The sequence below is a fragment of the Paracoccidioides brasiliensis genome, assembly GCF_000150735.1.
Source record: "Paracoccidioides brasiliensis Pb18 unplaced genomic scaffold supercont2.5, whole genome shotgun sequence".
Classification (NCBI taxonomy): Eukaryota; Fungi; Ascomycota; class Eurotiomycetes; order Onygenales; family Ajellomycetaceae; genus Paracoccidioides; species Paracoccidioides brasiliensis.
The window spans coordinates 1,184,375-1,197,466 of record NW_011371362.1 but is presented as its reverse complement, the minus strand read 5'-3'; the positions used below and the strand labels follow the sequence as shown (position 1 = coordinate 1,197,466).

Sequence of the window (13,092 nt, the reverse complement as noted above, 5' to 3'; positions counted from 1 at the left end):
ATTTTTCTATATTACAGGGAGAAGAAGAAAAATTACCCCACCGCCTTTTTTTTTTTTATTTAAGGAAAATCCCCCCCCCACGAGGGGAAAAAAAAAAAAACCAAATCAACCCCCCCCCACAAAAAAAAAATTTTTTTTTTTATTAAGAGGGGGGACCCCCCCCCCCCCAAAAAAAAAAAAAAAGGACCAACAAATCCAAAGCTGCCGCCGCCAACACATCATTCCTCGCGTTAAGTCCCGAACTCCCCCAAGCCCGGAGTAACAGGGATAGCCTTCACGTATACCCAACAACAACAACGGCAAGTACCAGCGCCTCCGCCACCACTGAAAGCAGCGAAAGGTCCCTCTCGCATCACCACACTCTATCCGTATCCGATGGCGACCGACACTCCAACCCCTCACCGTGTATTAGCCTCATGCAGTCTGACACACTCCCATCCTCCTCGAAGAGCTGGGCTTCACCGCGCACTCCAACGGTAAAACAGTATACTCACCCAAGACAACAACAGCACCAGCAGCAGCAGAAACAGCACAATCCTACCCCACGCACGCTGATGCACGCACAGCCACTATCGTCCTACCCAATCTCCTCGTCACTGGTGCTGTCAACGCTGTCAGCACGCTCACGCTCACACTCACATTCACGCTCACCGTCACCCCCGCCATTATCAGTCTCTGCCGCCGCTGCTGGCAGCAGCAGCGGTAGCGCTCCGGCACCAGTGACACCCGATGAAACGAAGCGTCATTCCCGATCAAGGACGGATAGCAGTGATGCGATGGCGTTCGGAGACGGGGATGTGGATTACAAGAGGGATAGTTCAGGGTTGGACATGGATGCTGCGGATTTGCCGATTTGGGCGGTGGGATGGGGGAATGAGACGCCTGGGTTGGCGGTTGTGCATTGACCTCGATATTATAATCCACCTGGGGACACGCTATATATATTTATATGCCAGTGCTGCACAGAAGTGGAAGGCTTTTAAATGGGGTGTACGGAGTGTTGGTTTTCGGTCGACATGTCCCAGGAATTCTATTCGTCAATTCGGAAACGGGACGGGACCCGCGCCCGAAGCTATCGATATTATTATTATCCATGAAAGGATACTCCGTACATCATATATTGATTTTCAGATCCCTTTTATTTATTTATTTACTTATTTATTTTTCCCACCCATCAGCTTTCAGCTATTGTCCCTATCTTCATGACGAAGGTACGGATCAAAATTGCGCGATATACGGAGAACGACCGGACTCTATCTCAACCGCCTATCTATCAGCAATATCCATCTCGCCTCTTTTCTCACAGCCTCCCCCTGTTTTATACCGCGCAACACGCATCTACGTCCGCATTATCTGCGTCATTATTTAATATTTTCCGTTCTGTTGTAACACCCATTTACACCAATCATGCTATTATCATGTACGACATCACGCTTTCCCTGGCACGCTCCCTGCTATTGTCTACCCACTGCGTCGCCCGCTTTAATATGTAATATCAAGGGAGTCATGCTTCCACTCCTTCGTTTTCATTTCCCTCTGTTTTACGTCTATCTGTCTCTCAATCTGTCTGTCTGCAGGATCAGAGTGTCAGCGAGAGACATCTGAGCTATGTAAAATAGCATAATTTTTTTTTTTTTTTTTTTAACTTCATGTCGTTTCGTACTTCCCTGTTTCCCCGTTTATTTATTCTCCTCGTCTTATATTAACTTGCTCAACTTGGATTCGACAGTAAAAACCCTCATACACAGGAACTCTTTTACCTATTCCTCATCGAGTCACCACAATGTTCTCTGTCCCTCGTCTTAACATCTATCTCTATAATATCAACCCGATTTTCTTATGTCGAGATGCCATACTAGCTTCAATCGCGTTAATGCAGAGAAACTCTAAATTCTGATCTTAAGACGAATGAACAATCCATTGGATTCGTCCCATTTTAGTAATAACACGTCACCGAATGATCATCATCATTATTAATTACTTTTCATAGCCGTGGATTCACGAATTTCAATTGGCTGGAGTGATTACTTGCACCCGAAGTGGGGCCAGTCGCCCAAGGGCTAGAAACGAGTAGGTTGAAGGAACCGTTCGGTAGAAGGGTCAATTGACATTTTATATAGGGAAAATTCACGCGAGTCGAAATGAATCTGCTATTTGTGCTTTAGGTGCGGGGATAAAAGCATATAACATACAGATGTGAAAGATCATATGATTGTAGCACGATCAAGCAGCAAACCAAGCTTTGGGCGTTCGACGGAATGGCTACATGGATGTTCGTTGCAAGGATCCAGCACTTTCTCAAGGGGAGATTTTGATTGGTAACTTGTGTATCTCCTTCATCAGCTCGCGGTTGGAAGGATACGTGCCTGTTATACCGTATTTTGGTCATAGAAATATTTGCTCATCACCACCATCATCATCATCATCATCATCACTGCCACCCAGAACCGTTCTGGAGTTTAAGAGTGGTTATACAACTCAACTAGTTACAGGACATAAATATGCATGGAAGGTTTTTTTGTTGCAGAAAGCGGTCAGGAGGGGAAGAACTACTTCAACTCAACTGTTTGACTCGGGATGACTTTGATTGGTGCTGAGTCTCTTGATTGTTAGTCGTTAGCGCTTGCAGACCCCCCCTCCAGCTGCGAGCGTTTTGCTTGGTGTTTTCTTGTATCTGATTAGCGGGCTCGATGAAACTAAGGGATGGTAAGGATAGGGCTTGAGCTTGTGGCGGCGGTTGGGTTTGGATTCTGGATGCCAGCTGACTGCGAATTGCCTATTGCGATGTGAATTGGGCAGGTTGGGTGAGCAGACCGAGTAATGGATTTTGTGGGATCCCATGGGTTGTTGTTGTTGTTGTTGTTATTATTTCATTGTAGACTTGTAGTTGGCACTTCCAGCGGAGAAATAATACCTGTTGGAATCTTCCTCCGATATTCTCTTCCATAACACCTTGGACTCATGCTCATTTCTCCGAATAAAGTGCTTAATCCGCGCGTGGTGTGACGCGCTCAAACCTCCGGATCCTGAAATTAACGTATGCACGGGTCCTCCCTGCCACTGTCCATTCATCAAATATCTACATCGTATATTCCTATTTACCTAGGTACACTGTTCATCCATTTTTCCTGACGGAGAAAACATGCCCATAGCATTATATACGCAACATTAACCACATTACCCTCCAAGAGTCCCCACTCTCCACTCTCCAGCCTCCCCCTGTTCCCCCCCGTCTGTGTCTGTGTCTGTGCCTGTGCCTGACCAGCCCCAGCAACCTGCAGATCGGACTGAAATCGGGTTTTTTTCATTTGCTTTTTCCTTGGGAGAGCTCAATTATTGCCCTCTTCTTTTCTTTCTTTTTCTATCTTCCTTTCCTCAACTCCTGGAGTTTTTACTTTGGGCGAACCTCCAACCTCCAACTTCTGGCCTTCACCTCTCTTTTTCTCCCCCGAAATTATCCAATCACACCCACTGCCTGGGGCATCTAAACGACCATCGTGATCCCCAGCGGAAGGCCTACGCACGAGATACGCCTCTTTTTACAACACCCACGCGTTGCAATGGGGAGGGATTCAAGGGTGGCCGCTGTCTGGATGGGCGTTCCAGTCAGATACATTTCCTTGGCCCTGGTATGTGATTGAGCGAGCTCCTTCGATATTAAATTATTCTGTGCATTGCTAACGGAAACTTCTCTCTTCTCAATATATAGTTAGCAGTTCAATATACATCTTTTATCTTAGTACGAAAAGTTTTCTGAGATTTCCCTTTCCCATTTCTCCCTCAAGCCCTGGCGTCGCTACGAAACAGACATCGATTCAAAGATAACATGATGAAAAAAAGAAACCCATATAACAAACAGTTCCTGAATATTTGAATATCTGTCTGATAGGATTGGCTAACTAAACGACATTTTCCGCACTTCCGCGGAACTCTGCTTTAATCTATATAGCTCCTCCATTACTCCAGAGTGATGCCCGTTGTTGGCGGCCGGCGCTACATAACTTCCACCGCAGTCTTCCTCAACGAGGTTATAAAGCTTGCCATTTGCCTCACCGTCGCCCTCTACGAAGTCTCGAAGACCATCCCCCCCTCCATGCCCGCAACCACCCTCTTCACAAATCTTTCCTCCGTCGTATTTACCGGCGACAGCTGGAAACTTGCTGTCCCAGCAGCGCTTTACACCCTCTCAAACTCCCTCACCTATGTCGGCCTCTCGAACCTCGAAGCCGCCACGTTCCAAGTCACATACCAGCTAAAGCTAGTCATAACTGCCGTCTTTGGTGCAATGCTGCTGAGAAGGAGTTTATCCCTAGGCAAATGGTTGGCCCTGCTACTCCTGCTTGCGGGGGTGTTTATCGTACATATACCCCATACGGATCCGAATGATTTTGACCCTAACCACGCCCACTTACATTTCCCTCGCTCGTTGGACGAATGGCGGCACCTGCGCTCAGTGAACCGCAACATGCTGCGCAAGCGCTCCGCGACCTACGAAGGCATCGAGGAGGATCTCATGCTAGGCCACCCGCACATGAACAGTAACATTGGCCTGCTGGCTACCATTGGCTCCTGCATCGCATCGGGTCTGGCAGGCGTATCTTTCGAAAAGGTGCTGAAGGACAGTGCCAGTTCGACAACATCTGTATGGATACGCAACGTCCAGCTGGCTATATATTCGATATTCCCTTCATTGTTTATTGGGGTCGTATTCCTGGATGGCGAGAAGGTGGCGCGCGGTGGGTTCTTTGAGGGGTACAATTGGGTCGTGTGGGCTGTTATTGGTGTACAGGCTGTCGGGGGGATTGCGACGTCATTTGCGATTTCGCGCGGGGAACATGGGTTGAGGAATTCGGCAGCAGGGATTAGTATTTTGCTTAGTGTTTTAGGAGCGATGTGGGAGTTTGAGTTTAGGGTTGGTGGGAATGTGAGCTCCCCCTTTATGCTATGTGGAAATCCTTCTCGAAATGCTAATGAAATGCTCAGTTCCTCCTCGGCACCACCCTCGTCCTCGCCGTAATATACATCTACAGTCAACTCCCCCACCAAACCAACACACACCCCCATTCCCCCTCCCCCTCCCCCTCCCCCTCCCCCTCCCCTCCCCACTCGCACTCGCACTCCCACCCCTACACTAAACATACCCACACCGGCCCCTCACCCATCCGCATCAACAACTTAGGAAAACTCAGCGGTTTCGCCAACTACAGCAACAGCAACATCAGCCCCTCGAACCCATCCACAGACGCAGCGAAGGACGGGAATAATAATAATAATAATAACAATGATAATAATAACCATGGCCTCACTGTATCTGGCACTCTCCTCTCCCCACCCAATGACTTATCGATAAAACTCCCCACGACCCGTGGGCTATCGGAGTCCGCGGCGCTAGCGACGTCTAGGCCTGGTTCTCCGAATCCTGCGGGTCATGCGACCAGGCTCAAGGGGTCGTATTTTGCGCAGAGAGGGGGTGGGTGAGCGTTACGTGTCTGTGAGGGTTTATCGGGATGGTTTGGGGTTGAGAGGTTGGGGGATTAAGGGGTGAAGGGGGTCTGAAGACAGGCTTTGGTGGTTAGTGAAAGAGGTTGTGGGGAGGTGGTCAAGTTCATGAATGGATATTCTTTTTCTTCTGAAATTTTTAACATTTTTATACAAGAGTGATTTGTATTTGTGGGTTTTTGACTTGCTCTCTCTCTCTCTCTCAGCCTTTTTTTTTTTCTTCTTCTGTTTGCTTCTTTGAACTAAAGGATAGGGGCGTTTATACCATACTCAACCTTTTTTAATGTCCTTTTAAACCTCCAAGTCTTCTATGATACAAGGAAAACAATTTCCCATGACTTTTATCTTTATTCACCTGGTTCTGGTGTGGTCTTTTATTTACTGATGATCTATATCCCCTACATCGGCTCTCGAACTGCTTCTTCTTTTCTATCTTTTTATAACGGAAGCAGGATAGTTTTCCTGGGGATTGTTTATAGCCCTCCTGAGTGAACATTTTCTTAATTCATCTCTCCTTTCTGTTGTTCTGTTAATATCCACCTGTGGTCATTAATTCAGTGATCCCCATTGAGTTTGGGAGATTCATATAGTTAGTTACCCCAGTGGATTATGCTGGGCATGATGACACGGGAAAATGCAGTAGATGGATGGACATGCGTTGGGTTATAATACAATATAATGTGAGAAATGGACACGAATGATATATGTCTGGATTCAGCTGTGGGTTTCTGCGCTCTTTTATACCCATTGACTCAACTTCTAATCTTTTTCTTTCCAGAAGGGAAACTCAGGGTCAGGTCATGTGATTTTGAGCCCCTTTTCCCTGTCCTAGTTTATTCCAACCTCTAGCTCATATTCTTATTTCAACAACATACCGTTGTGGAATTTCCCATTCATGGCCTCTCTTCCAGTTTTGCCATAGCATGATTGGAAGAATTTCCCAGTTGAATGGCTTACATCTGTTTCCCGTGTATATCGTGTCTGCACGGGGTTCTGTTCCCCTTCGTTTGACTATCTAGATAGCCCTTCCCTATTTTCATTCCCTTTCTTTCTGCATTTCTTGAGAATTCTATAATACGACACTGTTCTCTTTGATTCTCTAAGACTTTTGTGTATTGACCGCCACCGTCTATGTTAGATGAGTTAGCCCAATCTTCGTGCCTCTGTTAGGTAGAATGGTGGTTTGATCAACTAGATATCGATATGGATCACACAAAGCGAGATGCATCCAATTTCCACCGCCTCATTAGCACCTTCAAAAGTCCTATTAAATCATCACCTTCTTCTGCCTCTATATCGTCATCTTCCCCTGTGTCTTTAAACCTTTCCAAGCCGTTTATAGTTCCAATGCCAAATTCGCAATGGAAGAAGCAACCGGTTCAACAAACACCAACTAGCAATAGTAGCGGAGATAATAGCAGCACTGTTGCCGCTGCAGAAGGTTCTCGGACTTTGATGAGGTGGGGACAGCAGCAATTACATCCTCTGGGTTTGTTAGGCCGGAAGAAGTTGAGTTCTCAGGACCGGGATCTGGATTTGACGTTTGATGCATTCGGTTTGGAATCATATTTTCTCATATTCATTCCCCTTCTTTCAATTTGAACTCTGTTATGGCAGCTAACTCCATTTGATTGTCAAAGATCGGGAGCTATTGGCTCAGCTGGAGAGAGGAGTGGAGAGAGGAGAGGAGCGACAACATGATGTCCCTGATGCTTATGGGCAGGAAGATGAATCGGAGGATCTATACGGTCCTACGCTGGCGCCTATGCCGCCGAAGAACTCCAAATTTTTTCAAAGCTGTATTAATCCTTTTCTTTCTTCTGTCTAAGGCATTTCTGTGTGATAGTTATATGCATGTATGTGTTCAATACTGACGTTCTAGCTACCAATGCTACTTCCACTACCATGTCCACCCCTTTCCGAAATCAGGTGTCAAGTTCATCTGAAGTTGGACTGTTTTCCAGCCCATCACTTGCCGTCAAGGCCCGAAAGAGACCACCACCCCTTTTTTCCAAGGATGGTGTGCATGATGATGACCAGGAGCTTGGAAAGTCCTCATTTTCTCCCCAGACCATTTCATCTCCAGAGCTTCAGACCAGAGCTGCCCTTTCATTCTCTCCACTTAAATCCCATGAAATTCAATTGGATCATGCCTTACCCATGATACAAGGAATCCGGCTTGTATCTACGCATGAACTGCCGGACCGTTTTCGATCTATTTTCCCTTTCCCTATATTCAATGCTATTCAGTCCAAGAGCTTTCGTTCTATCTACCAAGGAGATGATAACTTTGTTCTCTCAGCGCCTACTGGGAGTGGTAAAACAGTAGTCATGGAGTTGGCTATCTGTCGACTGGTGACAAACTTCAAGAACTGCCGGTTCAAAGTGGTATACCAGGCACCAACCAAGTCTTTGTGCTCCGAACGCTTCCGTGATTGGCAAACCAAGTTCACGTCACTGGACCTCCAATGTGCGGAGCTCACTGGTGACACTGATCACGCGCAGTTACGCTGCGTTCAAAATGCGAATATTATCATTACGACCCCTGAGAAATGGGACAGCATGACTCGGAAATGGAAGGATCATATCAAACTAATGCAGCTGGTTAAATTGTTTCTCATCGACGAAGTACATATTTTGAAAGAGGCTAGGGGGGCTACATTGGAAGCTGTGGTGTCTCGAATGAAATCTCTGGACTCTAATGTTCGATTTGTTGCGCTCAGTGCCCACGGTTCCAAACTCCGAGGATATTGCGGCCTGGCTGGGTAAGGATCCTACTAACCAACATCTCCCTGCTCACCGCGAGAGGTTTAGCGAAGAGTTTAGACCAGTTAAATTGCAGAAGTTCGTCTACGGCTATCAAAGCAATGGCAATGACTTTGCGTTTGATAAATTTTGCGAGGCAAGGTAAAGGATATTCTTTTCAAGCTCTGCTTTATCCCCTGACTGATTGAAATTCTAGACTTCCCGAAGTCATCGAAAAGCATTCACAGAAGAAGCCAATTATGATATTCTGTTGTACTCGCAACTCCTCGATTGCAACTTCAAAGTATCTTGCCAAGTTATGGACATCTACAAATCCCCCCAATCGTCTATGGAGTGGTCCAACCAAGCCTCTTGGTGTTCAAAATCCCGAATTAAGGGGTGTGTACATTTTTTCCTTTTACATAAGATGTATGGTTGATATTCTAACAAACATAAGCAACCATTTCCTCTGGTGTTGCATTTCACCATGCTGGTGTTGATGCTAATGACCGCCATGCTGTCGAAAACGGATTCCTCTCTGGCCAAATTAATGTGATTTGTTGTACATCAACATTAGCGGTTGGTGTGAATCTTCCTTGTCATCTAGTGATAATTAAAAACACGGTTTCATGGCAGGAAGCTGGATGCAAGGAGTATGCGGATCTGGAAATGATGCAGATGCTTGGACGAGCGGGAAGACCTCAGTTCGATGACAGTGCTGTTGCCGTTATACTGACAAGAAAAGAAAGAGTAAACCACTATGAGAAACTTGTTTCCGGAACGGAATCTCTCGAAAGTTGCCTGCATTTAAACCTGATCGACCATCTGAACGCTGCCATTGGCCTTGGAACCATTAAGGATGTCGAATCTGCTACTAGATGGCTTGCAGGAACATTTTTCTTTATTCGTTTGCGACAAAATCCCGGTCATTACAATTTGAAAGAAGGAGCGAACAGGTCAGATGAGGAAGAAATGCTGAAAGAAATTTGTGAAGAGAATATCAAGCGTCTTCAGGAATGCTCACTTGTAACTGACGAGGAGCCCCTAAAATCGACGGCGTTTGGAGATGCAATGGCTCGGTATTACATCAAGTTCGAAACTATGAAGTTGTGTCTCTCCTTACCCCCAAAAGCTAAAATGTCTGAGATTGTAAGTACCCTATAACATGGACAGTATTACTTGATTTACACAACTTAATGTTAGTGAGAATAGCTTTCAGTTGTTGCGCAGGCAGAAGAATTTCGAGAAATTCGACTCAAGTCTGGTGAGAAATCATTATACAAGGAGTTGAACAAGGGAAACGGCATTAAATTTCCCATAAAAATTGACATCGCCCTTCCAGCTCACAAGATATCCCTCCTTATCCAGTCTGAGCTGGGCTCAGTCGACATCCCAACTGGCGACCAGTACCAAAAACACAAGATGTCATTCCAACAGGATAAAGGATTTGTTTTTTCCCACGCCAATCGTCTGATTCGATGTATAATCGATTGCCAAATATCACTCCAAGACTCTGTGGGAACTAGACACGCTCTTGAACTTGCTCGAGGTATTGGCGCTAGGGTGTGGGACAATTCTGCATTGCAGATGAAGCAGATAGACCAGATTGGTATCGTGGCTGTGAGAAAGCTTGCGAATGCTGGTATTAATACTCTCGAGGCCCTCGAAACTACAGAGCCTCATAGAATAGAAATGCTGCTAAGCAAAAATCCTCCCTTCGGTTCGAGGATCTTGGCAAAACTGGCAGAGTTTCCAAAACCTAGGGTTTCTCTTAAGTTAGTGAGGAAGGTACGTGTGCTAGTCGCTGCTTTTGGGAAGTGGATAAATCGTTAATTCATATACTAATGTCTGTGGCTCAAAGGATATTAAGCACGGGGAAACCGTTAGGATTGGCTTTAAAGCGGAGATAGGGTTTATTAACGAAAAGATCCCAATTTTCTTTCGTCGAAAGCCCGTATATGTCTGTTTTCTCGCAGAGACGTCGGATGGGCGAATGATTGATTTTAGACGTATTAGGTATGATTGATCGAAATTATGGTGTAAAGAGGGTTTCGCCCCTGATATCTGACTGAAACTGTGCAGTGCAATAAAACTACAGAACGGCCATGATATTTTGCTAAGTGCAGAATTAACTGACATCTTTCAATATATTTCATGTTATGTCATGTGTGATGACATTGGTATGTCACCATGGATTCCCAATTTATTCCCCTTTTACCGCGCTTGCTTATAATTTCCAGCTGGGACCATGCGTCAGGCGGAACTCCGGCATGATATCCCGGCTTCATGTTTCCCAACGAAGATATCAGAAATCCCTGGTGATGGTGCCGCGGCGAAACAAACTATGAACACGTCCAGGAGACGTAGGAGCGAAAATTTTAGAAACAGGGTCGAGACACGAAAAGATGTTGATGAGTTTGAAGATGATAGTCTCGATGATATAGATCTCATTGCGGCAGGTGCGTTTTATATATCAGCTTATTTCGAAATTTTGAGTCTAATCGCGCCGTATGTAGCTAAAGATATAGATTATAATTCCCTTGACGAATTCAATGGAAACTATGATCTGCCCAAGACAACATCGTTGCCGAACCAAAAGGCTGCACCGGGTAGCAATGTCAAAGACTTACACGCAAATGAGCCTAAGGAGCCTGTTCGGTTTGAGAATGGGAATTGGGCTTGCAATCACAGGTGTAAAGATAAAACTAGGTATGCTTCCATTAATACCTGCTATACACATTCATTTTGCTAGAGACATCTCCTGAATTATTCCCAGTTGCAAACACCTGTGTTGTAGGGAGGGTATAGATAGACCACCTAAACCGAACAAGAGACAGGACCTGCCAGCATCAAACGTTCAACAAGGGAAAACTAATAAAACCTCTAAAGAATCTCGAAACTTTTCTGAATGGACCAAGAGCGAGAACCCCCATCCAGCAAGGGAACAGAATAAAAACAAGAATGTCGAAATTGTTGATCTGTGTGGAGATGACAATAAAAGCTCTAAGCTGGCTACTACCAAGTCCCATTCCAAAGGGGACAAAAGTTTTCATAAACAAAAACGTATTGAAGATTGTAGTGGGAAGACAGGGCCACATGAGAAAATTTCATATTCACTGTCGAAAGGAATCTCGCTTGACCTATCATTCTTCGACGACGATGGATTTGAAGGTCCAAAAACACCCTTCAGGAAAAAAGATGCTTCCAGTGATTACGGGAATTCGTGGGTTGATGATCTCCCGTCTCCCAATACCTTGCTGGGCACACCCTTGAGGAAAAGGAAAGTGACAAAAAGCAATGAAAAATTCAATATCTTCGAAGATGGAGATGAATACATTCCATTTCACCCTCTAGAAAATGGTGATGATAAATATATGAAAACGATTTCGCCAATGGTTCTGAATAAAACAGATACTATGCTATCTTTTCCAGATGATGCCAACAACAAACCCGCCTCCAGTCCAGAAAAGGGTTCGATGGTAAGCAACCCCTTTCTACCCTCATCCGTGGTGAAGCAACCTACCATGGGAACCAACAGCTCCTTTACAACTCGAACTGTCTCCACCCCTTTATTCCCCTTGCCTGACCCCAACCCAATCATCATCGGCAACGGCAACGACGATAACGTTGATTCAGATTTCATGAACGACCAGAATTTCTTCAAGGGGAAAAAGAGGAAAGATGGCTTTAATTGCACATCACGTACATATCACGCTGACAATAATGGCTCCGACGACAACGCAATGATGGTTAATGATTACGGCTACGATGTCGTCAATAAAATCCCGCATAAGCGAAGCAAGTATAGTCCTGCAGAATCTGAACAACCTATAGATGCCTCATTCTCTATCAACTTCGGTGATATCCCTACCATGGTTGATAAGCCACCTGCTGCGGGTGATGAGCCAGAGTTCCAGGAGCTGGAAAAACAGAGCAATCGTCCTGGAAGCTTGGAAGGACTTGATACTTCGCTGTTGGAGGAGTTTAAAGACCTCGTGAACTTTTTTTAAGAACATGTACTGTACCTACATACATATCATGTGTTCTATAGTTTGGGAAAGAGACGTGAGTTCCGCGCAAATGATGAGAGGTGATACTGCACTTATTGCGCTAATCGTGGGATAGGTAAAAGCACATTCTTCCTTCGTATATGTCCCTGCTGATTTATGGTATCATATGGTATTTACCTGACGGGAGAGTGTTTTAATGCTTTTCGGGGAATATCTCTTCGCTTTTAATTGAGCATTATTAAAGGTCATATATATATAGTAAGTTACATACCTATCTCGAGAATATTAAATGTCATGCGCTATGTCGGCATGAATAACTTCCTACTTCCTCCAACGGCTTCAAATCGTTTTTTTAATTAATATTCCCTTCCTTTACGTACGAGTTTTTCACTTTGCAAGAGAGGAATATAATGATATGCATCATCCAGAATAACTGGAAGATCGCATCCCACAGATCTGCAAAATGTGAAAGGAGTTTATGTGAAAGGGGTTTGAGGCTGTAATACCTATTTGAGGCTCTGATAACCCTTACGGCCTCTATGGAGTACGAGAGATATCAGCAGGAAAAGTAATCTGGTGAAAATGAAGCAGATCAATTATAGAAATTTGTGAGAGGACACTCAGAGATTGTATGTGCTTATGCGGTTGTTACTTGCAATAAAGGACCAGTGTACCTAGTAAGTGGTGCATAAAATAACAAAGCAAAACCACAGCACGTTTTGATAGAACACTCCCGATCAATATCTCATGGGCATAGGTGACTGTTCATTTTCTTCTCTGGTATTCTGTTGCTGCCCCCCATCTTCTCTTTATTCTCATTTCATCGTCCCTTTCCTTA

The 13,092-nt window shown here is 45.0% G+C and overlaps 3 protein-coding genes across 3 annotated transcripts in view; all 3 read left to right on the top strand.

Annotated features, from left to right (window-relative positions):
* PADG_04842 (uncharacterized protein) overlaps positions 1–905 on the top strand; it is a gene marked incomplete at both ends in the record, with an annotated part of 3,745 nt that extends 2,840 nt beyond the window's left edge. The window contains one exon of the mRNA XM_010761856.1: positions 185–905. Coding sequence (XP_010760158.1) covers positions 185–905 — 721 coding nt within the window. The remainder of the gene's footprint in view (positions 1–184) is intronic.
* A 3,065-nt stretch (positions 906–3,970) lies between these two features.
* On the top strand, positions 3,971–5,478 carry PADG_04840 (uncharacterized protein; the record flags this gene model as incomplete). Its single annotated transcript, XM_010762103.1, has 2 exons — positions 3,971–4,924; positions 4,984–5,478. The coding sequence occupies 2 exons, from the start codon at positions 3,971–3,973 to the stop codon at positions 5,476–5,478; spliced, it is 1,449 nt and encodes a 482-aa protein (XP_010760405.1).
* Positions 5,479–6,702: 1,224 nt separating this feature from the next.
* PADG_04839 (uncharacterized protein) lies at positions 6,703–12,254 on the top strand (the record flags this gene model as incomplete). Its single annotated transcript, XM_010761855.1, has 12 exons — positions 6,703–7,054; positions 7,140–7,298; positions 7,382–8,264; positions 8,314–8,406; positions 8,462–8,643; positions 8,702–9,393; positions 9,457–10,032; positions 10,106–10,260; positions 10,327–10,424; positions 10,485–10,703; positions 10,761–10,953; positions 11,042–12,254. The coding sequence occupies 12 exons, from the start codon at positions 6,703–6,705 to the stop codon at positions 12,252–12,254; spliced, it is 4,815 nt and encodes a 1,604-aa protein (XP_010760157.1).
* Positions 12,255–13,092: the final 838 nt, after the last annotated feature.